At 44.5% G+C, this 27,443-nt stretch overlaps 1 protein-coding gene and 1 long non-coding RNA gene across 7 annotated transcripts in view; both read left to right on the plus strand.

Annotated features, from left to right (window-relative positions):
* LOC144582016 (uncharacterized) overlaps nucleotides 1-1,336 on the plus strand; it is a 103,835-nt gene extending 102,499 nt beyond the window's left edge. The window contains exon 3 of the long non-coding RNA XR_013533667.1: nucleotides 965-1,336. This is a non-coding gene — a long non-coding RNA (uncharacterized LOC144582016). The remainder of the gene's footprint in view (nucleotides 1-964) is intronic.
* A 9,267-nt stretch (nucleotides 1,337-10,603) lies between these two features.
* The window catches only part of MBOAT1 (membrane bound glycerophospholipid O-acyltransferase 1), a 107,783-nt gene continuing 90,943 nt past the window's right edge, over nucleotides 10,604-27,443 (plus strand). For all 6 annotated transcript variants that reach the window (XR_013533662.1, XR_013533663.1, XR_013533664.1 and 3 more), the window contains exon 1: nucleotides 10,604-10,916. Coding sequence is in view for 2 of the 6 variants with exons in the window: in XM_035294799.3 (XP_035150690.2) it covers nucleotides 10,818-10,916 (99 nt within the window). In the remaining 4 variants the exon portion in view is untranslated. The remainder of the gene's footprint in view (nucleotides 10,917-27,443) is intronic.

Here is a 27,443-nt window from a genome sequence, read left to right on the forward strand (position 1 = left end):
CACAGGAGATAGAAAATGGTTTTAACAAAGATAAAAGTTTATACTGGTAAGAACTGCAGGGACTAGGGGTTACCTTATTTAAAATTGTTTTAGCCGTGGAGCTAAAAAATGGTAAGCATTTTATAGGATTAAATAAAATGAAATTATAAAACATTTCTGAATATAATTTCTAAAATAGGTTTTAATTACTACATTGAATAACACATACCGAAGCTGAAAGAAATTCCATACAAGTTTTATCTTTGGATTTTTATCCAGTTATCATGAAGATTTTGGCAGTTCCCAAAAATATTCCAGTTACATTGAAAAAAACCAAAATCACCCTTTCAGTTTCAGCTGATGAAGATGTTTTTATTTCCAGTAAATGGCACATCATAAGAAAGTATTGAGCATAGCTGAAAAGAAGTTCTACTTAAATATACAGAAAATAAAAGCCCAAATATTGAGTGCTGAGTATTTCTTACCCTGTCTCTTTTTGTTTTGTCCTTCCAGGACTCTTTCTCATTCTTTGAAAATGGGCTGGGGAAGGAAGAGTTAAATGTTTTCATGGTCACCCATTCCTTTGTCCTCATCACCACCAAATGTCTGAATTCAGAACACCTTAACAGGGCCCAGAATACTCAATTCTATAGCTGGGACTACAGGTGCATGCCACCATGCCCGGCTAATTTTTGTATTTTTAGTAGAGACGAGGTTTCACTGTATTAGTCAGGCTGGTCTTGAACTCCTGGCCTCAGGTGATCCACCCTCCTTGGCTTCCCAAAGTTCTGGGATTACAGCCATGAGCCAATAAAGATCCAAAGACACAGGGAAACCTGCGTATTTTTATGCTTAGGCTTGACGAAGTGGATAGTCCTGTGGAGGTGTGATTGGTCAAAGGGTCTGATCTAACGGAAATAAACTGGGGGAACTTAGCAAGGATGTGCGTTCAGATTCCTCTCTGTGTCCCTGTGTCTTCTCCCAGGTTCAGGAAGGGCACCTCTTGAATGAGGGTTTTATGATCTGCTTCAGCAAAGAAACATGAAGGGAAGGTAAGACTGACCTTCTGCCTCTGTCATTTTCTCAAATGCCAAGGTGCTGTAATTCTGGGAAAGGATCTGAACCCCATCAGTCTGAGAGTTGGAGGAAAATGTAAAATGTTCACAACTAGTGGGAGGACTTCTTTCAGGCAGAGAACTGTCTTGTTATGGAGAAAACAGTAAGATGCTTTAGGGGCTAGATTGGAAGGAGCTTGGTAGGCAAAGAGGTAGGTTAGGAGTTTTAGACTGAACATGAAAGAATTCAGGTATAAAGGAAAGCAGAGAGGAGTGGGAGGAGAACAGGGCGGGAGGGAGTAACCGAGGAACCCAGCTGGGCCTGCACCTACAGGAAAAGAAGAAACTGCAAAATTTGCTGGTAGAAGGGATGCCGAAGCAGCTTTTAGAAATAGTAACATTCAATATGGAAAGTTAAGGCTTTTGAATGTCTGCCACATTGCTTCCCTTTTGAATGTCTGTCACATCTTCAGTAAATGGTCACACACAGATGCTAAATGTGTATGGTGGGAAAGAGAGAAGCAGGTGAGGACCTAGAAGGACCAGAAACAGGAGTCTAGATGAGAGAAATGCCCAGGCATTGGTAAAATCTTGCAGCTGGTATAGGGCTTTGCATACAACATGCAATCTTAGGCTTGGGCTAATATATATGAATTCCACAAGACAGAATGGCTTTGGTGGGATCTGGGATACATATGTGTCGGCACAAGCAGTATGCAAAATATGCCTCTGTCAACTTCAACTCAATAAATGATTATGCTAACCAAAGATGCTAGCAAATGAATATGCTGGAAAATGTCTTGAATTATTGGTAGGTATAAAGCGAGAGAACTCTGCTTTATGATGTTTAATATTAATGGAAATAACGTTTAAAGTACAATGCTCAAAAGCATTTAAGTGATTAAGTTGTCTTCCCCCTAACTTTTCTTGTAATAAAAGACTCTAAGAAATACAGATTTGGATGCAAGTTGCAGGGTTTGAAAAAAAAAAAAAAAGGAAAAGCAATAAAAGGGGCCCAAAGTGGGTAGGGTTAGTTCTATTTTTGGCAATAATGCCACTGTGGTAGGGCACAGTCATTATGCTATGGTCTGAATGTGTGCCCCCAATATTCTTAAGTTGAAACATAATCTGCAATGCTGTAGTATTAAGAGATGGGGCTTTTGGGAGGTGATTAGGCCATCAACAGTCCAGACTCATGAATGAGCTTAGCGCCCTTATAAAAACGGCCCAAGGCTGAGCATGGTGGCTTGGCACCGTGGCTCATGTCTGTAATCTCAGCACTTCGGGAGGCCAAGGCAGGCTGATTACTTGAGGTCAGGAGTTCAAAACCAGCCTGACCAACATGGAGAAACCCTGTCTCTACTAAAAATATGAAATTAGCTGGGCGTGGTGGCGCATGCCTTTTATCCCAGCTACTTGGGAGGCTGAGGCAGAAGAATTGCTTGAACTTGAGAGGTGGAGGTTGTGGTGAGCCATTGCACACATTGCACACCACACAAGATGACGCCATTGCACTCCAGCCTGGTCAACAAGAGCAAAACTCCATCTCAGAAAAAAAAAGTACAAATATTAGCCAGGTGTGGTGCTGGGTGCCTGTAATCCCAGCTACTCAGGAGGCTGAGGCAGAAGAATCACTTGAACCTGGGAGGCGGAGGTTGCAGTGAGCCAAGATCATGCCACTGCACTCCAGCCTGGGTGAGAGATTGAGATCCTGTTTCAAAACAAAATGGAAATAGAAATAAAAATTAAAATTAAAACATAAAAGAGGCCCAAGGGAACTTGTTCACTCCTTCTGATAAATGGGGACACAGGTAGAAGGTGACTTCTTTGAGGCAGAGAGCAATGCCTCACTGGATACTAAATCTGCTGGCCCCTTGATCTTGAGCTTTCCAGCTTCCAAAACTTTGAACAATAAATTTGTTTATAAATTACCTAGTCTAAGGTGTGTTTTTTTTTTGAGATGGAGTCTCATTCTGTCACCCAGGCTGGAGTGCAGTGGGACAGCTTACCGCAATCTCCACCTCCCAGGTTCATGTGATTCTCCTGCCTCAGCCTCCTAAGTAGCTGAAATTATAGGCACCCACCACCACACGTGGTTAATTTTGTATTTTTAGAAGAGATGGGGTTTCAGCATGTTGCCCGGGCTGGTCTCGAACCCCTAACCTCAGGTGATCCACCCGCCTGGGCTTCCCAAAGTGCTGAGATTACAGGCCTGAGCCTAGTCTAAGGTATTTTGTTACAATAGCCCAAACGAACCAAGATACATTATCATCCAAGATTTGTAGCTAGAAGCTAATTACTTCTCACCCTCTTTCCTGTTACCATCCCCATTCCCCCAACTCCAGTTTCTTGTCTGGAGTCCTGAAGTAGCCTCTTAGCTGGTTCCCTTGCGTCTCTCTTTGTCTTCCTTACTGTCTGTTCTCAATATGTGGCTAGAGAGATGTTAAAAAAATATGTAAACCAGGTACTATATAATCCTCAGCTCATATATCAGCAATAACTCCCCATAGCAATCAGAGGAACAGCCCAAGGCATTTGCAATGGCCCCCAAGCCCCCATGGACTGCCTCCCCCACCACCTCTTGCGTTCATTTCCTTTTTCTCAGCCCTCACTCTGCTTCAGTCTTACTGGCCAGACAAATGTTTTTCCATTTTGCCAGGCCTGCTCCTGTTTTCGGGCCTTTGGTCTAGATGGTTCCTCTTTCTGGAATTTTCTTTCATTTTTTTTTTTTTTTTTTTAAAGACAGGGTTTCACCATGTTGGTCAGGCTGGTCTTGAACTCGCGACCTCAGGTGATCTGCCCGCCTTAGCCTCAAAGTGCTTGGATTATGGGCATGAGCCACCACGCCCGGCCTCTTTCTGGAATTTTCTTTACCATCTATTTGGTTAACTCTTTCACCTCCTTCCAGTCTTTGATTAAATGTGGCCTTCTCAATGAGGCCAACCCCGACCACCCTATTAAATACTGCAACATATGGGCTGCAGTATCTCCCCTGCTGTGCTTTCTGTTTTTTTTTCGCACTTATGATCATCTAATATCATAATATTATTTTAAAGGTTTTCTGTTTATGTCTTTCTGTGGCAGAGTGTAGGCTCTGTGAAGGGAAAGATCTTGTTTGTTAATTGATGTGTATCCCAAGCACCTAGAACAGTAGTTTATAAATAATAGTTCTGTAATAAATATTTGCTGAACGTTGAGTTCATTTTCGTAAGCGAAAGCCCTGTTTCCCGAAGTGTCATCTGGGGAAGGTTGCTTTTGAAGGATGTACACAGAACAAATCCTGTGGTCAGCTGATTTTGATGTTCCCTTCTCTGAAACTGACGTGAGTACTTATTAGTATATTTTTTTGCCATCTCTGTGGACATCAAAGGTTACTCTGCAGGATACTCAAGTAGATCAACCCATAATGATGGAACAGTGTTTAGAAATGAAATGAAAGTTGCAGCAATGATACATTGGGAGTATAAGAAGAGAGCCTAATGAATAGGGGCAAACACCTACTTGAGTGCTATAAATAACATTTCACTGTACACTCAGCATTTCAGGCTGGCCAGTCTAATGTGCTGACGGAAGCCCACACAGACTCAGAACAACAAGCTGGGTCATGAGGACGTAAGTGAGAAGAGAAGAGACAGTCATGAGTTCAGCTGGCTGCATTGATTGCCAGGAAACTATCTGCCCATTCGTTCCAAAACATTGTTGTGCTTGGTACTTTCATTGGCCCTGGAAAGCGGGCTGCAGAACAGAGTGAAGAGTAAGGGAAAAATACAAGAGTTGTGGGAGATTCCAAGTGTTTTCCAAGGCAAATATAAAGTCTTGAGTTGAGGGGTTAACACTGCTAGCTCCCTGAAGCCCAAGGTGACAATGGCCTCGGCAACAATACCCAAGGTGGAGTTAGAATAAAGGATGGGGAGGGTAGGGCCAAGCATCTCCAGGTACTCATTGGCTTCAGGGCATTAGGCAAAGCCAGAGCTTGCCTTTTTTCTTACCACAGCCAACCATGGAATCCGGGTAGCACAGGTTTTGATCTGCCTTTATGTATTCAAGCATTATCTTCAATCACACTTTGTTATTCATAGGAAACTTCTCTGATAACAGTAACTATTTGGAACACAAAGGAGTAGGAAGTATGGAAAGTGCTTCTGAACATCCAGGCCTGGAGTTGATCAGCTTAAGATAAAAACAACTCACTTCTTTAGGAACTCAGGCACTCTGCCAAAGCCGAGTGACTCTAGGGCAACTTGTAGAGCTCCCCAGATCACCGGAGCACCAAAGTAGCAGGCAATGTACGGACAAATGAAATACAAGAGCAGAAGGGGAGATGGAAAAACTAGAAAATAGACACAGTAGTTGACAAGGTGTGCCTTTCTGGGCATAGTGTAGTGCAAGGACAAACTCTTGATGCGACAGTGGCCTTCTAGACGTTCTGGATTGCAGGATGGGTTCTTCTTTACAATAATGCCTGAGTCATCAGTAATGATTAAGCTTAGATCACTAACTCTGTTTTACTATTCAGGGTCATGTGCAATGGATTTTAGAAATATCTCCCTCCCCCAAAGCTAAAGTGAAAATAAAATATTAGTGCATAAAAGGTAAGCTTCAGCTACACACAATTCATTTATGGTTTTTGAATAAAATCTCTCCTTCAGTTCTTACACCTGCGGCAAGGGATCATTATTCTTATTTCTGTTTCACAGAGGAGGAAGCTGGGGCTTCATGAAGTTCATTGATTTGCTCAAAGTCCATCTCCAAACTAGTATAAGGTAGTACTGGTTTTTCATACCCAGTTGTTTTGCTCTAAAGGCTGAGTTCTTGGCCTCCTGGCCTCAAGAGATCTTACTGCTTTGGCCTCCCAAAGTGTTAGAATTGCAGGTGTGAACCACTGTGCCTGTAATTCCAGGGCTAATACAGTATTCTTAAGGAAAAAAATGCTATAACATAGCTGTTATGGCTAAATCTGGTATATGTTCAGTTATATTAGTTTTTTCATTTTCTTTTTTTTTTTTTTTGAGACGAAGTTTCGCTCTTGTTACCCAGGCTGGAGTGCAATGGCGCGATCTCGGCTCACCGCAACCTCCGCCTCCTGGGTTCAGGCAATTCTCCTGCCTCAGCCTCCTGAGTAGCTGGGATTCCAGGCACGTGCCACCATGCCCAGCTAAATTTTGTATTTTTAGTAGAGACAGGGTTTTACCATGTTGACCAGGATGGTCTCGATCTCTTGACCTCGTGATCCACCCGCCTCAGCCTCCCAAAGTGCTGGGATTACAGGCGTGAGCCACTGCGCCCGGCCCAGTTTTTTCATTTTCTGAAGATGTACAAGTATAAAAACAATGTTTAACTGTGATCACAAGCTTGGAAAATACGTTACGTAGGCAGGCAGGTAGCAATATATGTTCCAACGTCAGTTGAGCTAAAACATGAAGAAATGCATCACCGATTGAAATATATAAATTACCTGAAGTTTTGTGGATGATGCTTAAAGAAACTGCTCAAAAAACAATGGTGATACCTGTCGTGGGTCCAGTTAGACCATTCGTCAGATCAGCTCTCAAATGTTAAGCCTGGAATTTAATGTCCTACGCAGGCAACAATTTCTGTTATTTTCCTGAAGGTGGACTCCTAGTATAATAAAAAGATTTCTGTATAGTTAAAAAGAAGAGAATACCCACGTTTGAACCCTACACTTGCTGTTTACTAGATGGAGAAGCTAGCTGCAGGTTAAGAGAGCAAGTATTCGTTTGAATAAACATGGAGATGACATAACACAAATGAGAAACACCTGCTCTTCCAACTTCCCAGGGTTGCTGGGAGGATCAAAGGGGATAAATGAGTATGCTCTGTGAATAGCTAGTATCATCACATTAATATGTAGTATTATTAAAATGGTAATTCTGTTTTTACATGGGTTATATAATTTCAGATGGCTCACCTTTAGTTTCCTTGGTGATTGTTTTTGGTTGAATCTAGACTGAGGGTATCAGGAGAGTTTTATCTCCTTGAGGAATTATACCTTTGTAAATTTTGAGGTTTCAATTCAGTTTTGTTGTTTGATTTGAGTTGGTATGTGAAGTAGGAGGTACGGAAAGTGCCCCTGAATATCCAACAGAGAATGGCATGGAGTTTATCTATTTAAAATCAAAATACTTCACTTATTTTAGGAAATTTTCAGGCACTCTGCCAAAGCCTAGTGACTCTATGGCAATTCGTAGAGTTTTTATTAGTCAGTCCATGCTAACGTGGTAACAGGGACTAATATGCTGCTCTTTTTCAGGTCTTTTTGTGCCTGGCTTTAATTTTTGAACAGTTTTCAGGATGTGCAGTGGCTCTCCTAAATAATATCACATTCTGAGCATGGTTCCATAAGGAAGATTTATAAAACTGACCTCGATATCAAGCCTCACTCTACTGCAAATAGAAAACAGGAGAGACAGCCTGTCTGTGGCATCACCCCCACCACCTCATTTTGAACAGGAAATGTAACGCCTTGTCTACAAAAATAACGAGGCTGTATCAGGTGTGTGGCTGGCCTCTTAATAAAGAGAAAAATACTATGCGTTAGGGGAGGCAATGCATATTGACTAAAGAGCCCAGGCTCTGAAACCATACAGACACGTTTTACTTAAGCTTCCTAAATACAACCAAGTGACTTAAGCTCCCTTAACCCCAGTTTTCACATCTATAAAATAGATTATTATAACCACCACAGGGTTATTGTCGCTGGTAAATGAAACAGCTTTTGTAAAGTGATATCTAACATATGATAATTATTATGAACCTACAATTCATAATAATTATTACCATGATTATTATTGATGGAATAATAATTCCATCAATACAGAGGATGGAAATAGAGAAACTGATGAAGGAAAAGAGAGCAATGTGTCCATGGTCCTGCTGTTAAACACCTTATGTATGCAACTTTTCCAAAGCCTGTTTCATTCATCTGTAGTGTAACTGATCTATTCTCTTGGTACTGGGTTATCCAACAGTTCTTTTAGCATTAATTGTACTACAGTAAGAACAATTAAGTTCTGTGACATTTTGTTTATAAGATCTATAACCATAGTTACTACATTTTTATTATTTTAGATGTAGTCTCACTCTATCACCCAGACTGGAGTGCAGTGGTGCTATCTCTACTCACTGCAACCTCCACTCCCCTGGGGTTCAAGCAATTCTCCTGCCTCAGCCTCCCAGGTAGCTGGGATTACAGGTGCCTGCCACCACATCTGGCTAATTTTTGTATTTTTAGTAGAGATGGGTTTTCACCATGTTGGCCGGGCTGGTCTCGAACTCCTGACCTCAGGTGATCTGCCAGCCTCGCCTCCGAAAGTGCTGGGATTATAGAGACATGAGCCCCATGACTAGGTTATTCATGATTTGTATTTTGTTACGGAGAAAAACACCTGTGTAAGGCTAATATATGTACATATTATATATATGGTATAGCTGATAAATATATATAAAATATATACATATGTATATATATAAAACATACACTGATGAAAGAGAGCAATATATATATAAACCTGTTATACATATGTATATAAACTGTGTAATATATGCATATATAAACCTGTGTAAGCCTAATATATGTACATATAAAACTTTACATATATAAATATATTTATAAGTATATATATACACACACACATACACATATATATATGTTGCCTATGTCAGGACTATTTTTTGATGTCTCAAAGGCACAGCTCTGTGGAAACCTATAAAGGGTTTGAGGAACTTACTCCAGAAATACTACCCAAACTGACCTACTTCTGTTTTGCTGAACTCATATCTGAGTGTTGATGTTTTTTTTAAACAAAGCCCCTTCTGCTCTATATACCTCTCTTCAGATGTCATGTAGCTCAAGATAAGATGAATGTTGCTCCAACGCTGATCATTGTCCAGGACTATCTGATATTAAATGAACCTATCTAGCCTAGTAATCTTCAAGTATATGCCAGGGTGTGTGTGTGTTTGTGTGTGTTTGTGCTGTTTACTTGTGAGTAGTAGAGATTGTCATCTGGTGGTGACATCTCCATTTGGTTAAGTTGTGGGACTGGTGGAACAGACTTACTTCTTATTATTTTTTGAGACAGAATCTCTCTCTGTCGCCCAGGCTGGAGTGCTGTGGCCTGATCTCAGCTCACTGCAACCTCCCCCTCCCAGGTTCAGACAATTCTTCTGCCTCAGCCTCCTGAGTAGCTGGGACTACAGGCGCGGGCCTTGGCTAATTTTTGCATTTTTAGTAGAGACAGGTTTTTACCGTGTTGGCCAGAATGGTCTTGATCTCCTGACCTCGTGATCTGCCCCGCATCGGCCTCCCAAAGTGCTGGGATTATAGGCGTGAGCTACCGCGCCCGGCCTATACGGATTTTTTTTTCCTCTTCCACAGGGGACATAGGTTGAGAAGCTCTGTCCTGGCAATTTCATGTTCAGTGCAGTTTGATGGTGATAAAACTCCTGAAGGAGGCAAGGGTGAGGCCTGAGCCTTGGAGAGGAAGTTGTTGCCAGACAGGCCTTCGGTTGACTTTAAAGCTGGAAGCCACATTGATAGAATCTGCCTGAAAGAAAGTCACCGCCTGTCAGATCCATGCTCCACCAGCTGATCTTTACTAAGCAACAGCTCAGGGGTTTCCAGGTGGAGGCTGGGGGCCACGTGAGCTCACTTTCTTTGGTTTTCTACCCAGCAGCCCGGAATATTGCCCTCCTGAAATGGGTTTTCATCAGCTAGCGATTCCTGGAAAGGATCTTCAAGATTTTTAAGTTTCTCAGAACCTAGCGATGACTTGGAAAAGTTTTCCAAGTCACAGTGATGCATGGGTGTCTGGGGGCAGAGACGTTAAGGAGCAAGGTGCCCTTTCTGAGGACCGGTGGCATGCAAATGACTTATCAGCATGTACACAGTAGAAGAGAGGTGAAATACTTCTCACTCCAGAGACGGAAGTGACCCGAAGCTAGCAGTCCCCTGTACTTGCTCGTGTGACACCAAGCAAGTACAGGGTGCAGGAAGCAGCGAGCACGTCAGATCAGGGTGCAGGAAACTATGAGTAGCGCAGAGGAGGGTACAGACAGTAGGGAGCCTGGTGGCTGCGGCACCCGCTGGCAGCGCAGGGTCTCTGGAACTTCCAGCCACTGGCAGAGGAACCCGTGCGGCTGGAAAGAGAAACGCAGCCACTCAGCCGCTTCCACCGCGCGGGCTAAACCAGAAAAGGGTGGGGTGGGGCGGGTTGGGTGGCGCGCTCCAGCGAAGGCGCCCGCCGGGTGAGGCCGCGGCGTCCGGCGGGGAGCTCGGACTACCAGCCCCGGAGGAGGAAAGGCGCGTCCCGCCCCCCCGGGGCCGCGCACCACCAGCTGCAGGGCCAGGCGGCGGCGCCCGCTGGCGGCGCTTTCCCTCTCCGGGTCCGCCTAGGTGCGGGCCGGGCGGCGCTCGGGGGCCGGACTCCCGAGTCTCCGCTTTCCTCCCTCCTTCCCTCCTCTCGGGGCAGTCCCGAGCGGCCCGGCCAATGGGCGCCGAGAGGAGGGGGGCGGGAAGCGGGGCGCACTGGGCCCGGCCCTCCTACGGCGCCCGTGGCCTCAGCGCCAGCGCCAACGCCAACGCCAAGTTTGCGCCCCGAGAGTTTGCGCCGGTTCGCGTCCGCCGGCCTCCCGTTCGCTCCCGCGCGAACCAGGCGGCCGTGCGCCCCGTGGCGCAGCCACCCTCGAGCACCCGGGCGGGAGGACGCCGAACAGGGGGTGTTGCGGGCAGGGGCCGGGGCAGCCACCTCCCGAAGATGCAGGATGGCAGCAGAGCCGCAGCCGTCCAGCCTCTCCTACCGCACCACCGGCTCCACCTGCCTGCACCCGCTCAGCGAGCTCCTGGGCATTCCGCTGGACCAGGTAACCGCGGGCCAAGGGCGCAGCGACCGCAGCTCCCCGGGGATTGCGGGCGTGGGGCGGGCGAAACTGTTATCCGCGGTCCCTCCGCCTCCATGGCGCATTTTACAGCCACACACTAGACAGTTGAGCTTTTTTTTCTTTTTCCTTTCCTTCTTGAGTTGGTGTTAGTATTTTTCCTCCTTGTAAGTGTGAAAAATAGGGTACAGCCTGCGCGGCAAGTTCGATGGAACATTTTTTTAAAGTTTGGGATTACCTCCTTTCCTGTAATCAAGTTGTGAAGTAGTCTGATAGATGAAACCAGTGTTTCTTTCATCAGTGTCCTTAAGCCGTTATTATTTTTAATTGAGATAACCCTTCTTAAAAAAACCAGCGCGATTAATCTGTAGACTGTAGTCTAGAGATTTTGAATGCAAGACCTGAGTTTTAGACTTCTGCGGTGAGGCTTGTTCGGGGTGACAGTTCCTTCGTACCGTGTGTGATGCGGGGCACCCAAGGACGCTTTGGTTTTCCCAGGACCTTTTCCAACCTTTATTCGGTTGGCTCATTTGCCTGGGTCTGGCGCTTCTGAGTAGGATAGGTTAGTGGGAGGACAGGGGCCCCAGTGAAGTTATTTGAACTGTCCAGGAATTATCTACAATCATTAAAATTAAAAATGGCAACAAACGTGATTCCTGGCAAGAAACCTCCCTGAAGATGAAGCTTGTCTTACTCATTTCCTTGTCTCTTTAGGTGCTGCAGACTAGATCGGGGACATACTTAGTAGTGAGCCAATCAGTAAATGTTGATTTAATTGGAATTGGGCAGGGCGTGTAAGGGAAGGTGACGACCCCCTGCACTCCTGTTTTGCCTGGTCGGCTTCTCCTTCCTCTCACCAGTGCTCCTTTTCCTTTGCTTTTAACGAGAGCATACCTGCTGTCCTTTCCACACACCCCTTCAGCAATGAGAAAGTGAGACCTGGACATTTGCTTTATTCGGGTCCTGTTTACTGAGCCACCCTCATACCTGGCTCACTCTGAGGACTTGACTTAGAACTCCACCTGATGAGACCATTGTCTTCTCATCAGTTGCAAAATCCGGAAAATCAGGAACTTGGGAAGGGTTTCAGGTGCCAAAGCATTTCTGCTTATGTAAATTACCCTTTAGTTTCTAGTGAGGATGAGATAGACCTCAGGACCCAGGCAGAGACAGACAGACATAGCAATTTTTTTTTTTTTTGTAGAGACAGTCTCCTGTCACCCAGGCTGGAGTGCAGTGGCATGATCTTGGCTCACTGCAACACTCCCTGCTTCCCCATTCAAGCAATTCTCAGCCTCCTGAGTAGCTGGGACTACAGGTGCATGCCACCATGCCCAGCTAATTTCTTTTGTATTTTAGAGTTTCACCGTGTTGCCCAGGCTGATCTCGAACTCCTAAGTTCAGGTAATCTGCCTGCCTTGGCCTCCCAAAATGCTAGCATTATAGGTGTGAGCCATCACACCCAGCCAGCAGATTCTTTAGTTCTGAAGTTAAATAAAACTCACAGCTGAATTTCCTTAAGGGGAGTTTGTTTTGATCCTGCCTCTCCACTCCTCTCAGAGGGTATTTTAATTGCATTTTCTCTTCTAATCTCTTCTGCACAGGTGGAAAGACTCCTGGGAGGCTTTTATAGGGCTAAAGGACCATGGCAAGTTACGACTGGGAGGTGCCAGAATTATGTTCTTAATGTCTTTCAGTTGCATCCCCTACTTTTCTAGAAAAGTAATTCTGGTTTTAATTCATAAAAAGGAACAAAAGAGCCTTAGGGATGTTTAAGATTGGGAGGGAGGGAGGGATTTCTGGGAAAAACTGAAGGAGGAATGTTAGCCGTGGTCAGGAGCCCCTGGGATCTGTTAGCTTTAAGGTTGGTCTGACCACCCTCCAGCAGGAGTCTGAAAGACCCTTGGTGGAAGAAGCACTTAAAAGGCAGTGCCCCAGGTAGCTTATTTTAGGCCCAGGGAAAATCCCCAAACCATAAATAATGTAGTTTGAAGCTACATTGTGTTTTGTGAGTTTGGAAACTTGGTGTGTTTTTCCCTCGCACATTTTTAAGGCTTCTTAAGGGCTTAGGTGTCGGACTGACCTGGGTACAATTCCGGCTCTGCCAGTGAACTTCCTCTGTGACTGCCAGCTGGAACTCTACCCTCTTGGAGCCTCAGCATCCTCATGTAGAATGGGAGATGTCAATAAGACCTACGTTTTGAAGTTGAGAAATTTATATGATGCAAAATGCCTTACATTAGGAAGGGTCTTGTATCAGACAGGGTCCCTGCAGGAAACGGGAATCAACTCCATTGGCTGAAATGAACAGACTAATGAATTACTCAGAGGGATATGGGCAAGATTAAGGGAATCAACAAAGGGTATTGAGGTGCTGAGATCAGAAATAGGGGGCAGCTGGAAGGGAAAGTGGAAGAACTTCATTGCCGTTTGTGAGAGCTGGACCTGCCTGGATGTCCTGAAGGATCAGAGAGGACCTCAGCCCTGCTTCCCACCTTGCAGCCCTTCTGTCTCTTCCCAGTGGCCCCCAAGGGTTCCTGGCCTCAGCCTGGAGGGGCTCCTCCTGTGGCACAGGGCAGGGAAGAGAAAGATTGAGTCAGATCTGGGGGGTAACCTGAGGATAAGCGTGCAGGCTTTGATATGTGTTTGCTCCTGTCCCATTAAAGAGTGACTTGATTGGCCTGGGATATGCTCAAAATTATAAAATATGTTTCATAAGTTGCCCAAATTATTCTTTGTATGCCTCTTAAGGACACTGAATCATTTTCATAATGTCTTAACATCCTGATTCCTGATTGATTCCACTCCTATAAATGTCTTTAGCTTCTGGATCCTGTGTCAAGTAGTTTATTATCTGCAAAAATGGAAATATCTGGTAAGCATGCTGCTTCGTATATGAGGAACTGTGTATTATTTTTCATCTGATTCTTGCATTTATCTGTTCTGTTAACTTTGGGGCACCCTTCAGTAGGAAAGCCAGTGTGTGGTTAGGTCTACACTCAGGAAAAGTCTGTGGTTTTTGTTTTCAGGGATTTTTATTAGTCTCACATCCTCCTAAAGATGTGAAATGTAAAATTATCTCACTTAATTAGAGACAAATAGAGCATACCAATTCAGATGCAGCATATAGGAAATGGATGATGATTTAGGGGCCTCTACAGATGCTTCAAAGATAGGTTTGTTGAAAACTTTATTTCTAAATGAGGGGCCCCTGTCCAGTAAGCAGATACGGAACTATGGTAGTTAGTAGGATTACTCCAATAAGAGGTTTCACTTAGGATAAATTAGGCCAGCACTTTTCTTTGCGGTTTAGGGGGAATCAAGGAATCATCTACTCCTGTCTTCACTTTGTTTGGTTGTGGGTGTAACTTGATGTGCTTTTAAACTAAAGGTTCGCAAGATTGACTCAGCTGCCAAAACAGATATGATAATGTTGATGCTAGTAATTTGTGTGGTGCACCATTACGTCCCAGGAGCTGTGAAAGCTGAAATGGAAAGTGTTTCCAGGCTTGAAGAAACTTCCAATTTAGTGGTGGGAAATTCTACCCACCACCAAAGCATTTTTGGGATATTTTACCTGATTGTGCCCCAAAACGGTGGGTGTGTGTGCATGAAATATGAATTCAGTATTACGCCAGGACTCTTTTGAGTTTCTGGTTGTTTTTCTTCTAATTTAGCATCAGCAGAAAAAGGGGCAAGGGGAAAATAGACCAGGAGATAAGAATCTAGGAAATAGTTTTGAGATGGAAAAAAGTGAAGGCTTGGGATTATTAATGTAAGCTTGTGTCACAGTTTAAAAGTCTGGATGAAGGAAGACCAGCTTTACAGACGTGGAGCTCCAGACTAATGGTGATACCAGGAGTGAGTCTGATGATTTCACCTGGCCCGTGACTGCAGTTTCTTTACCTGCCTGGAGCTCTCAGTCACCTGATTGGTTTCCTTGGCCCTGCTTGCAAAGCCCAGCCTTCAGTTCTTTTCTTATCTGAGTCTCGTCCTTCATTAAAAGCTCAGCTCACATTCCAGTCATTGTTAAATCAATTAAATATTTATTTAATATTATTAGCACCAGGTACTCGGCCATGTGATAGAAACACAAGGATAAAAAAAATCAAGGTCCCCATCCTACAAGAACTTATATACTATAGAGGAAAGAAAAGGCCCATGTGAGTATAGGTTCTCTATGTTCACAGACCCATGTAGATGCTGTACAGGTTTGTGGATGGTGCCATGGTGGATCAGAGAAGGGAGGTCCACAGGGCATCCTGGACTCTGATAGAATTTACTGTTTCCATTTGATGCTTGGTAAATATTCCCTTATATTGCTAGTTATCTTGCTGGGTTTGTAGGCTTAATTCTAAACAAATTTAAAGCCTCTTTGTAGTCAAGGTTTGAGTTCCCATTTGTGGGTCCTGACATCTAAATTTCATATAATTTTCACGTCTTGAAATGTTCTTCCTTAGATGTTTTTAAACCCTTTAAAATGTAAAATGCATTTGTTGCATGGAGGCCACACAGAAATAGGCAGTGGGCTGGGTTTGACCTGATCATCAGATTTCCTCAAATATGGTGCCTGGATGTCACCATGAGGATCTTCAGCCACGGGTGTTTCTGGGATCCACCCCTGTCCTGCTGAGTTTGAGTATCAGGGTGTGAGGGTGCTCCCCGGGTGATTCTCATGGCAGCTACAGTTTGAGAGCCATAACTATAGTCAAGGGAGGACACTGCAGGGTTTAAGTTGTGAGAAGATTTTCATTTTGTAAAGGGGTACAGAAGGTCCTCACCGGAGGAGGTAGGGATGGAGGAGGAAGCGGGGGTTTTGCGGATGAGTGCAGGGTTGGAGAAGGATTTAAGGAAAATTGAGAAAGCACTGACAAGGTCAATTGAGTGAGCTGCTGAGTATCATCAACCTCCTGGAAATTACACATTTTTAGATGGATGAATATGCACCAATATGTGCTTTTTTTTTTTTTCTTTTAGCAGCTCCTTTCAGGAGGAAAAATGAAACCTTCAGAGAAGGTTGTAGGGAAGTTAGGAAGCATGGGTGTTGAAAGATGCTGACAGTTTGTGGTAGTAAGAGTGAAGAGGAAAACTTCTCGAGATGGGACATGGAGGGGCAGGTGCAGAGGAAGTGAGAAAGCTGGAGGGCTGGGATATGTGCGTGAAGGATTTCCAGTGAGGTCTTTCTGGGCGATGATGGAAATCGGGGTGTGCTCATGAGGATGGGGTGAAAGCCTGTTCAGTGTAGCAAGCAGGGAACTGGGGGGTTTGATGGATTGCCCTTCTTGACATTGAAGGTGAATACCCAGGTGAATTTGGAAAGTTGTGGTGGAGAAGACTACAAGGTCCCTAAGGTATCCAGAAATGTGGAGGACTCACCAGAGGTGGGTAGATTCTCAGAGCAGGAAGAGGGAACAGAGGGGGTGTGACTCATCCTGCTGTGTGTCATGGGCTCAGCCCATGCCTCTGCCTGCATCCTCCTCTGCCTGCATCCTCCTCTGCCTGCATCCGCCTCTGCCTGCATCCGCCTCTGCCTGCATCCTCCTCTGCCTGCATCCTCCTCTGCCTGCATCCTCTCATGGAACGTTAGTAGTGTAGGGGAGTCTGGAGGGAAGAAAGGTTTCCTATGAGGATAGTGGAAGGAAAATAGTACAAAGCGGCCAGACTTGGTGGCTCACACCTGTAATCCCAGCACTTTGGGAGGCCGAGGCAGGAGGATCACCTGAGGTCAGGAGTTTCAGACCAGTCTGGCCAACATGGTAAAACTCCATCATTACTAAAAATACAAAATTAGCTGGGTGTGGTGGTGCATGCCTGCAGTCCCAGCTACTCAGGAGACTGAGGTATGAGAATCGCTTGAACCCAGGAGGTGGAAGTTTGCAGTGAGCCGAGATTGTACCACTGCACTCCAGCCTGGGCGACACGGCGAGACTCCATTAAAAAAAAAAAAAAATAGCGCAAAGCAGTAGTGAGGGTCTGGAAAAGCCCTGATCTGCTGCTCCTGACCTAGGCTTTGCCGTAGTGGTGGTAAAATGGGAACAGAGGGCGGGCCTTGTGAAGAAGGTCAGCAGTGGAGGGAGGAAAGCAATAAGAAGATGAGTCACAGAGGAGCAGGAGAAGGAAGTCAGGGGCAGCACATGGGTGCAGTTGAGAAGTGGAGCTTGTGTGCTGCGAGTGAGGGCTGGGGAGGAGCGGGAGGGGTCTAGGCAGGTAGGGTGGTGTCCAGGGACTGCCTCTGAGCTTTGCAGTCCTTCTTGGAGCTGCACGTTTATGTGATGGAAAGTTCCTTCATAGTTCTGAAGAGCTTGTTGTTGGCAGGTGGGGTGGTGCCTTTTGGAAGCAGCCTTCGGGCACTGGATGTAGAAGTGTTGGGGGTAAGATTGTGACGTGTAACCCCGCAGGTCACACAGTTGCAGAGGGCAAGGCTAGTGGAGTTGGGGACTGTCCTCAGATCCCATGCGAGGATGGGCTGTCTCCATGCTGGGGGGTTCCCAGTAAGTCTAGAAGGTGGGCTAGCCTACTGGAAACTGCTGGTTGGTGTCACAGTCCGGTGGCTAGATTTGACAGTAATTGAAGAGAGGACAGGGAGATCACAGGTGTGACCATATATTCCCTGGCATGTGAAGCAGGGGCCTTGTGTGTCCTGGAGCTTCAGCCTTCCAACAAAAGGTGATTCTTCACAACTTGGCCTCAGTTTACCTGCTGGCTTAAGGACACTGACAGCTCCATACATTGAATGTTTATGTTCTCAGCACTGCTCTGCCTACATTCTCTCCGTTCATACAGCACTAAAAGTTATTCCTCAAGTTTCTTCCTTCTTTCCCTCAATTTTTTCCATCTTTTTTTTTCTTTTCTTCTTCCTTTTCTCTTTTCTTTTTGAGGTAGGCTCTTTCTCTATTGCCTAGCCTAGAGGACACTGGCTTGATCATGGCACCCTGAGCTCAAGCAATCCTCACTCCTGGGCTGAAGCAATCCTCCTGCCTCAGCTTCCCAAGTAGCTGGGATGAAAGGTGCACACCACCCCACCTGGGTAATTTTTTGTATTTTTTTGTAGAGATGTGGTCTTGCCATGTTGCCCAGGCTGGTCTTAACCCTGTGGCCTGAAACGGTCCTCCCACCTGAGCCTCCCAAAATGCTGGGATTATAATCATGAGCTACTACACTCAGCCTCTTCCCCAAAGTTCAAGTCAGGAAGCAGTCCCCAGGACTTATGTCACTTGCTTGTAGCTGGGAAGGGGCAGAGGCAGGACTCGAACTCAGGTCTGTCGCTAGAGGCTGTGCTCCTGGTTGCTGCACTGGGCCCAGCACCGCCTTCCCTGCGTGCTGTGCTTCTACCACAGTGGACTGTTTACTTCCTATCCCTCAAACACAGCGTGTCTTTCACACCCTCCAGCCTCTGCACACACGCACTTCCTTCTCCTTGGGGCTTTATTCCTCAGCTCGGTCCTCAATTCCTGTTTTCAGGCTGACCCTAAAATCCTCTCCTCCTATCTTCCCGCTGTAACACAGTCCTCCCGCCCCACTAGGGCCAAACGGCCCCCTTGTTTCTCTCCGTTTCTCCATAGCATCCTAACCATACTACATTGCTCTGCCTTTTACTTTATGTCTTAGATATTGTTGGTCTCTCTGTCCTGCCTGACTCTGAGAGGCTTCTTTCCATGGTTATTTTATTTATTTATTTATTTTTTGAGACGGAGTTTTGCTCTTGTTACCCAGGCTGGAGTGCAATGGCGCGATCTCGGCTCACCGCAACCTCCACCTCCTGGGTTCAGGCAATTCTCCTGCCTCAGCCTCCTGAGTAGCTGGGACTACAGGCACGCGCCACCATGCCCAGCTAATTTTTTGTATTTTTAGTAGAGACGGGGTTTCACCATGTTGACCAGGATGGTCTCGATCTCTTGACCTCGTGATCCACCCGCCTCGGCCTCCCAAAGTGCTGGGATTACAGGCTTGAGTCACCACGCCCGGCCTCCATGGTTACTTATTGAGTGCTGTATGCCAAACAGTGGTCTAAATGGAGATCAGAGATCAGTGAGTTAACTCTGCCTTCTAAGAGACAAACATGGAGACACTGGTAAACTGCCGTTTGCCTGTAAGCCTTCGAAATACATGTGCTCAGTGCACACACCACTGCCAGAGGATGTGGGGCCTCTCCTGAGACAGTGCTAGGGGAACACTTCCTGGGAGCAGTTGCTTTAGAAGCAGGAGGGAAATTTGAGGGGACAGGGGACCGAGTGAGACATTCAGAACATTCTAGGAGGAAGAGAAGAGAGTCATGTTCTTGGTGGGGAGTGATCATTATCAAAAAAAGTTAACAAATTGAATTTAAAGATGGAATTGTCTTTTATTAGTGATTCATGAATCGGGCATCATCCCATCTGTAAAATAGAAAGGCTGAGCTGAGCTGAAGAGGTGGGGTTTATAGGTAGAAAAGGCTGAAGAAAGCAGAAGCAAAGTTACTGTCCTTATAAGGTTAAAAAGATGGGATTTCCTCGTGCTAGCTCAGGTAGACGGGGCGCCTTTTCTGTTGGTTGCTGTGACTCTCCGTTTTGTTTTTTTTTTTTGTTTGTTTGTTTTAAAACAGGTCCATTTGTAAATTTGTTTGTTTATGTAGCTCCTAGCACCAGTGATTCCATTCTGGTTTGGTCTGGTGTGTGCTGGAGCTCAGTCCAAAACAATTGCTCCTTATTAATCTTATTTGACACCACTGAGGATGAATCTGGGTCGGGTTTGTGTGCTTAAGACAAAGTTGGAACTAAGTACATGTTTATTGAATTGAAGTGGAATTTTATTTGCATTTTTGAACTGGAACGACTGACTTAATTAAGATGAAATTGGGAGCCAGTTCTTTTTGTCAACGGAATGAGGCCTGTTTATTGTTTGGAACCTGAATATCAGATTAAATGGGCCTAATTCTAATTTGAAAGTTAATTCATGGCTCAAATGCTGATAGTGAGTGTTTATATTGGTTATTTAAAGGTGACACACTTCATTCCCGTTTTCATTGTGTGCAGTTGATACACTCGTTACTTCCAGTTACAAATGCAGCTATTAGTATCATTGTTTTGACCAGCTGTTTCAGATTTCTGTGAACATGAAGAAATTTCCTTTAGCAGTCTAAAGTCAAGTCATATACAAAAGATGCCATATAGTCAGATACTCTCAAGTATTCTGTAGCTTTGCCTTGGGATTACATTTATTTCTTTTCTTTTCTTTTTTTATAGAGACAGGGTCTTGCTGTATAGCCCAGGCTGATCTTGAACTCCTGGGCTTACGTGATCCTCCCGTCTTGGCCTTCCAAAGTGCTGGGATTACAGGTATGAGTCACCATACCCAGCCAGAAATTTCATTTATAAAGGAAAATTTCATCAAAAAACTGTATCTAAAGAGATAAAATCTGGAAATACCTTTGTACCAGCAACTTGTATAAAGACTTCAGTTTGTGTCATTTAGTAACAGTGGCTATGTGCTTTTCAAAGGCTTTCTATTTTAAGTCAGTCTTCCAGTAAACAAGATAAAGGGATAACTTATTGCAGTCTCATTAATGACAATTTCTAGTAGTTTTGCCAGGCAAACACAAGGACAGAGAGTCGTCAGTGGGAAAAGTAACTCCAAATAGTTTGTGCTGGTTAAAAATGTGCTTTATTAAAAAATCACTATTTGGGCTTAAGAAATGTAACTATCTGCAAAAACATTAACTCATTAACCCACAGGCAATGTGGTTTTAATTTTCCAAAAAAAAAAAAAATGGTGTTAGTGAATCATTTACCAGCTTCCTTGTAACAGTGGAGCTCTGTTTCTAATTTTTTAAAGTTATCAATGGTTAATCTTTTATGCATTAGTGAAGCTGATTATTTGAGAGATGGTTTTGAAAGTTTACAATCACCTTCAAGTGCTGAAAGAAGGTTTCTGGGCTGATATTGCTGGGGATTTCCAGCAAACCATCATTTTATTATAAATATTCTGGCCGGGCGCGGTGGCTCAAGCCTGTAATCTCAGCACTTTGCGAGGCCGAGGCGGGTGGATCACAAGGTCAAGAGATCGAGACCATCTCAGTCAACATGGTGAAACCCCGTCTCTACTAAAGATACAAAAAATTAGCTGGGCATGGTGGCACATGCCTGTAATCCCAGCTACTCAGGAGGCTGAGGCAGGAGAATTGCCTCAACCCAGGAGGCGGAGGTTGCGGTGAGCCGAGATCGCGCCATTGTACTCCAGCCTGGGTAACAAGAGCGAAACTCCGTCTCAAAAATAAATAAATAAATAAATATTCTGTTCTCAGGTTTATTACCAAAGAAACCAGGGAACTCAGGTTCTAATCTGATTTAGAGAAGAGCAAGGGTCCATTTGAAAAGTTTGTGTTTGGGTTAGCCTATGCTCTTATTTCAAATAAGGAATTAAAATTTAAAAAAAATTTTTTTTTAACTTTGTCTCATTCATCATTCTGTGGCTCTGAATTGAAACACATGAGTCAGCAAAGGTACACAGCAAAAGGTTGTTAAGGCTTAGAGGAAGTTACTAAACTCAAAAGTCATTTCATGAAATTTCATAAAGTGCTTTAACTGTAAGTGTCACTGGGTTGAGACATCTTTGTTCCTGAGACTCCCCCACCTGCTGCCCCGGTATTAATTTTTGCTCTCTGTTTTTGTTTTATTTATCACATTCTTTTAAATTTTTATTTTTTACTGATTTTTCTTTAAGCTTTTATTTTGTATAGATACAGTTGGCAAAAATCACTTTTCTGGCCAGGCAGGGTTGGCTCATGCCTGGAATCCCAGCACTTGGGCAGGCCAAGGCGGGCAGATCACTTGAGGTTAGGAGTTCGAGACCAGCTTGGCCAACATGGTGAAACCCTATCTCTGCTAAAAATGCAAAAATTAGCCAGGTGTGGTGATGCATGCCTGTGGTCCCAGCTAATTGGGAGACTGAGGCAGGAAAATTGCTAGACCCAGGAGGTAGAGGTTGCTGTGAGCTGCAGTGCCCACTGCACTGCAGCCTGGGCAATAGAGTGAGACTGTCTCAAAAAAAAAAGTCACTTTTCCTATTAGGTAGTACTTGCATTTACTATCAAAGTCACAAGCAGAAAGGGGATATAAGGAAAGGTCAGCCTCTCTCACCCCTGCTTCCCGTTTCCAGCTGGCCAGATTTCCGTGGTTCAGTTTCATGGTTTCAGAGATAGTTTGTATCTACATGTGCCCAGAATCTTTTCGTCTTATTTTCTGATGTAAGTGATAGTGTGTGAGCACCCCCATCACTTGCCTGCCTTCCCTCCTGCCCTTCCTTCTGTCCTTCCATCCTTCCGTCCGTCCATCGTCCTTCCTTCCTTCCTTCCTAACAGTGTCTCTTAGGGATTGATTCATGTCTGTGTATACAGAGCTCTGGTGACTTTTGAACTTCCTTTCTTCCTTTTCTGAAAGCTTTGTTTCTGTTCTTCTAGCCATGGCTTTGTGTTATGAAAAAATCTGGAATTATAACTCCCCCCCAAACTGGGAAGGAGCTGAGAGACCAAAGAATGACTCAGACGAGTCCAATTTGGTGAGCAGATTAGTTTATTGGGACTTACATATGGGACACTCCTGGGTGGCAGCAGGATAGCTCTCGAGATCCTCATCACTTCTGTGTCTAAATTGCTTCTGAGCTGATTTTCTGGCTCTTTGCCTCCTGTGTTTGAGTGATGAGACTGTGGTTTCTTTTCTTCTTTCTTTCTTTTTTTTGGATAGGTTCGCAGATACTCTTCGAGATGTTCTGGTTCTCAGGGGCACCTGTTCCTTGGTTGGGCACCATGGCCTTGGCTGACTGCCCAGCCTTCAGGGTTCAAGCAGCGGACATACACCCTTAAGTAACCTGGTGGGGACCTTGCCACTCTACACTTCGTTCTTTAGCAAATGCTGAAAGTGCTGGTGTTGTGGGAGTGAGAGGGTTGGAGAAAGGAGCCTTCCATGATGACACTGCCTCTTCTGCTCACATTGGAGCAGAGACTATGGACACCCCAGAGTGCTACTTACAGTGAGACCTTTGAGGGGAAGAGCAATGAACAGGGGGAGGCAGAAGACTTGGGGTTTGTTTTCAGTGTTCCCTTAGATGCAGAGAAGTGACTTGGTGCACGGGTGTAAGGATAACTGTTCCCTCATCTCTTGTGCCTTTGGGATAAAAACGGCTCTGCCTCCTACTGGCCTGGTGGCATTAAACTTCTCCAGAATTCTCGATATCCCCATCTCCTGGAAACAGTGCTCTCTAAGACCCATGTGGCTCTGGAATTTCAATACCTTTGACCTGAGTGCGAAAGGATTAGTTTTAGGTTGTAAAATAACACATTTTGAAGGCAAGACTACAAACCAAGATTATTTTTTCTTTCCAATTTCAGTAGACTTAGCTAAAGCGATTGTACCTGTATACTTTGCTTTCTTATTTCTCCAAATGAAATGTGTGCACTTCAGCACATGTTGGCTGAACTGAGTTGACCTCTGGGGCTCTGCAATCTTCTATTTTCTTTCACTTGACCTAGAGTACGGCCAGGATGCCTTAGGAGCATGTGTACTCGGAAGAAAGGTCTGGCAAAGAGAGTCTAGTTTTTGACCATTAGGGATGTTGGGGTGTTTATAGCCTCTCTTCTCCATTATCGTAAAAGATAATTGCTCATTGTCTCTAAACAGTAAGGGTTAACTTACCTGCACATTATTATTCTTATTTTGAGACAGAGTTTCGCTCTTTCGCCCAGGCTGGAGTGCAGTGGTATGATCTTGGCTTACTGCAACCTCCGTTTTCCAGTTTCAAGCGTTTCTCCTGCCTCAGCCTCCCGAATAGGTGGGACAGGCATGTACCACTACGCCCAGCTATTTTTTGTATTTTTAGCAGAGATGGGGTTTCACCATATTGGTCAGGCTGGTCTCGAACTCCTGACACATTACTTAATCAAAAGGAAGCAAGTCAACATTTATACAGAATTAAATTCAGAAAGCCACTTTATATAAATTGTGGAAGGAAGGACAAAGAGGATTCATTTTTCTTTTTCATGTATGCAGACTGGGAAAGAGTTTACAGAAAAGGAAGTAAAAGACTTTAACTTTTTTTTTTCCCCCTGGTACTTTCAGTCTTGTTGAATTAAAGTTTAACCAGTTTCATATTTAGTTTTACTAAGGTGCAAAACTTAAGTTGATGTACATGGGTTTTTTTCCTTCTACAGATGTATTTAGTGTCTTTAGAAATATATTTCTCTGATTACTAGTTTTGTTATCTTAGTTTAAAAGAAGGGAAAAATGAGGCTGTATGCTAAAAACAGTCATTTCATCAAGATAGAAGGTGGAGCTCTCTTTCATCATGATGATAAAATAAAAAGCCGAATTAAATTTAAAGGAGTTTGTGCAATGAACGATTCCCAAATTGGGCAGCCTCCCAAGCCAGGGTAGGCTGTGAGACTTCAGCACAGCCACGTGGTGGAAGATTTATGGACAGAGAAAGGAAAGTGATGCACAGGAAGCGGAAGTAAGGTACAGGAACAGCTGGATTGGTTACAGGTTGGTGTTTGCCTTATTTGAACAGGGCTCGAACAGTTGGCTGTATTTGATTGGCCAAAACTCCGTGATTGACACTAGTGTAGGTACCATCTGTTTACACCTGCACTTGTTAAAAGTTTACAATGTACAGAAGAACATTTACGACGAGCTTAAAATATGCAAGGAGGCAACGTTAGGCTAAACTTGATTTAATAATAACCATGAATGTTGAATCGTGGCTGTTTATCTTAGCTGGTTGAAATTGCAGCAAGAATCCTGGGGAAGCTAGTGGGCTATAAAACAATTTAGGAATTAACTGCTTATGACTTTTTATGAGAGCTGAAAAACCTTCTCTTGTGTACTTGGCAACCTCCAAATGTTTATTAGAGTCCTGTACGTCTGGGTTTGGTTCCCTGCTGCAACATTTCTAGAAGAACCGGAGAAGTTAGAAAAGAGCAAGAAAAATAGTTACAAGAACAACCAGGATGAAAATTGCTAAACTAAATGAAATGAACTTAAATATCAATGGATTGAGTAAGAAAAGTCACGGGATGGCAGAGTGACCATCAGTGAAGACTGGAAAAAGCCAGTTAGGCAACCATAGATAGGTGGGCCACTAATGCTTCTCATTTCCTGAAGAGGGTCTTCATCTTCATGGTCTTTGGAGAGCACCTTTGTTCTGTTGTTTGTCAGTGAACCTTCTTTACCTCAAGTGAAAATACCAACGGTCTCATGGTCATTTCAAGAAGCAATGTGAAAGATTTTTAAATATTGCCATTTGCTTTGTGATAGCTGGAACACATTCTTCGGTGATTTTTTCCTTCCTCCCCTCCCTTCCTCCCTCCCTCTTACCTTTCCCTTCCCTTCCCTCCCTCCCTCTTTTCTTCCTCTTCCTTCCCCTTCCTCTTTGCCATCTCCTCTCCTCCCCTTCCCCTCCCCTTCCCTTCCCTTCCCTTCCCTCTTTCTCTTTCTTTCTCTCTCTTTCTGTTTCTTTCTCTCTTTCTTTTCTTTTTGTTTCTTTCTTTGTCAGAGTCTTGCCCTGTTGCCCAGGCTGGAGTGCAGTGGAATGATTTCAGCTCACTGCAACTTCTGCCTCCTGGGTTCAAGTGATTCTCCTGCCTTGGCCTTCCGGGTAGCTGGGATTAAAGGCACCTGCCACCCTGCCTGGCTAATTTTTTTTGCATTTTTAGTAGACATGGGGTTTTACCATGTTGGTCAGGGTGGTCTTGAACTCCTGACCTCAGGTGATCTGCCTGCCTCAGCCTCCCAAAGTGCTGGGATTACAGGTGTGAGCTACTGCACCTGACCTAGTAAACTATTTTTTTTAGTATATTCACAAGATTGTGACAGTGGTATTGAGTCTTAGAACATTTTCATCCCATCTGAAAGAACCTTGGATCATGAGTAGTCCTCCTTTCCTCCCAGATTCTACCTCCATATCCCCCCTTCTTCCTCAGCCCTGACAACCACTGATCTACTTTCTCTCTGTTTGCCTCTCCTGGACATTTAATATAAACAGAATCATACAGTAGGTGATCTTTGTGACTGGTTTCTTTCATTTCCAAGGGTCTTTGTGGTTTTTGATAGGGTGCTTATGTTCTTGGTGCATTATCTGTGGGAATATTTTGAGACCAGGTTTAAAGTGGAATCCTGCTGATAGAATTTGGTCTGTCTTCTGTAGCTGAGGTGTTCCCAATCCAGGCTCTCTTAAATTGCATTTGCTGCTTTGGATTTTTATTGGCCACACAGGGCATGTGAATTTAGGCCCCCAGACTCTCCTTCTCAGGGGGTGTTTGTACTTTTTCTCCCTCTGCCAGAGTCAAGGCCCAAATAAGAACACATCTGCTGTTACCCTCTGTGGGGAGGGACTCATCCCTGTCAGGTGTCTCCCCTCAGAATTTAGGAGGGGTCTGGCTTCGGTATAAATCTTAGCTTTATACACAACCTCCATTTCTTCCCTCTGCCTCTCCCTTCTCAGCCTGCTTTCTCTCCTTTGCCCAAACTCTAGGTCACCTGGATAGGTATATACCCCAGGGGAAAATGCCAGCTCCAGGAATGCTTGTCTCTCTGATTTTTGCTTTTTCTTGCATTTCTGGCATCTGAGGAACCTTCTTACTGTCTTCCAGTTTGGTTGTGCATGAAAATAATCGTCTATCAGTATGAACTCATGTTCAGTTTAATATAGATTCAGATGGTTACATATAAACATATTTATAGATCTGTGTATATTCAAGGATTAGCGCACATGTGTGCATGCATACGTGTGTGCACACATGCGCATGCACACACACACACACACACACACACACACACACACACACAGAGGCATTTTCTTGCCCTGGCAGCTGAGAGGTCTGCAAGAAGTGACTCTCCATTAGCAATGAGTACACCTAAGCCTGGATCTTGGTTTCTAAGACGATTTTCCCATAAAAGCATCCAGGCTTTTTTGAGAAATGGCTGATCCTAAGACTGGGTCAGAATACACCCAAGATGAACCTGGAACATTTTGTAGTGCTGGAGTGTATGGAAGAATTCCAACACAAAAACCAAAAGAAAGGTCGTAAGTATGTGTCAAATGGACACAGGAGCCAACTGAAACTGCTGTCAGTGGCCAAAGCTGGAATAGTCTTAGCAGTAAAGAAGCATTTGATGATAGAAGCATAGATTAGATAGATAACTCTAGGCTGGCACAGTGGCTCATGCCTATAATCCTTGCACTTTCAGAGGCCAAGACAGGCAGGTCACTTGAGCCCAGGAGTTTGAGATTTGCCTGGGCATTATGGCAAAACTCCATCTCTACAAAAAATGTAAAAATTAGCCGAGCATGATGGCACATGCCTGTGGTCCCAGCTATTCAGGAGGCCATGATGGGAGGATCCCTTGAACCTGGGAGGCAGAGGTTCCAGGGAAGCTGAGATTGAGCCACTGTGCTCCAGTGTGGGTGCCAGAGCCAGACCCTGTCTCAGAAAAAAAGTCTAGATCTATAAGCTATAGGTTATGGAAATTGGGGGTTGTAACTCAA

Source organism: Callithrix jacchus, chromosome 4 (genome assembly GCF_049354715.1).
Source record: "Callithrix jacchus isolate 240 chromosome 4, calJac240_pri, whole genome shotgun sequence".
Lineage (NCBI taxonomy): Eukaryota > Metazoa > Chordata > Mammalia > Primates > Cebidae > Callithrix > Callithrix jacchus.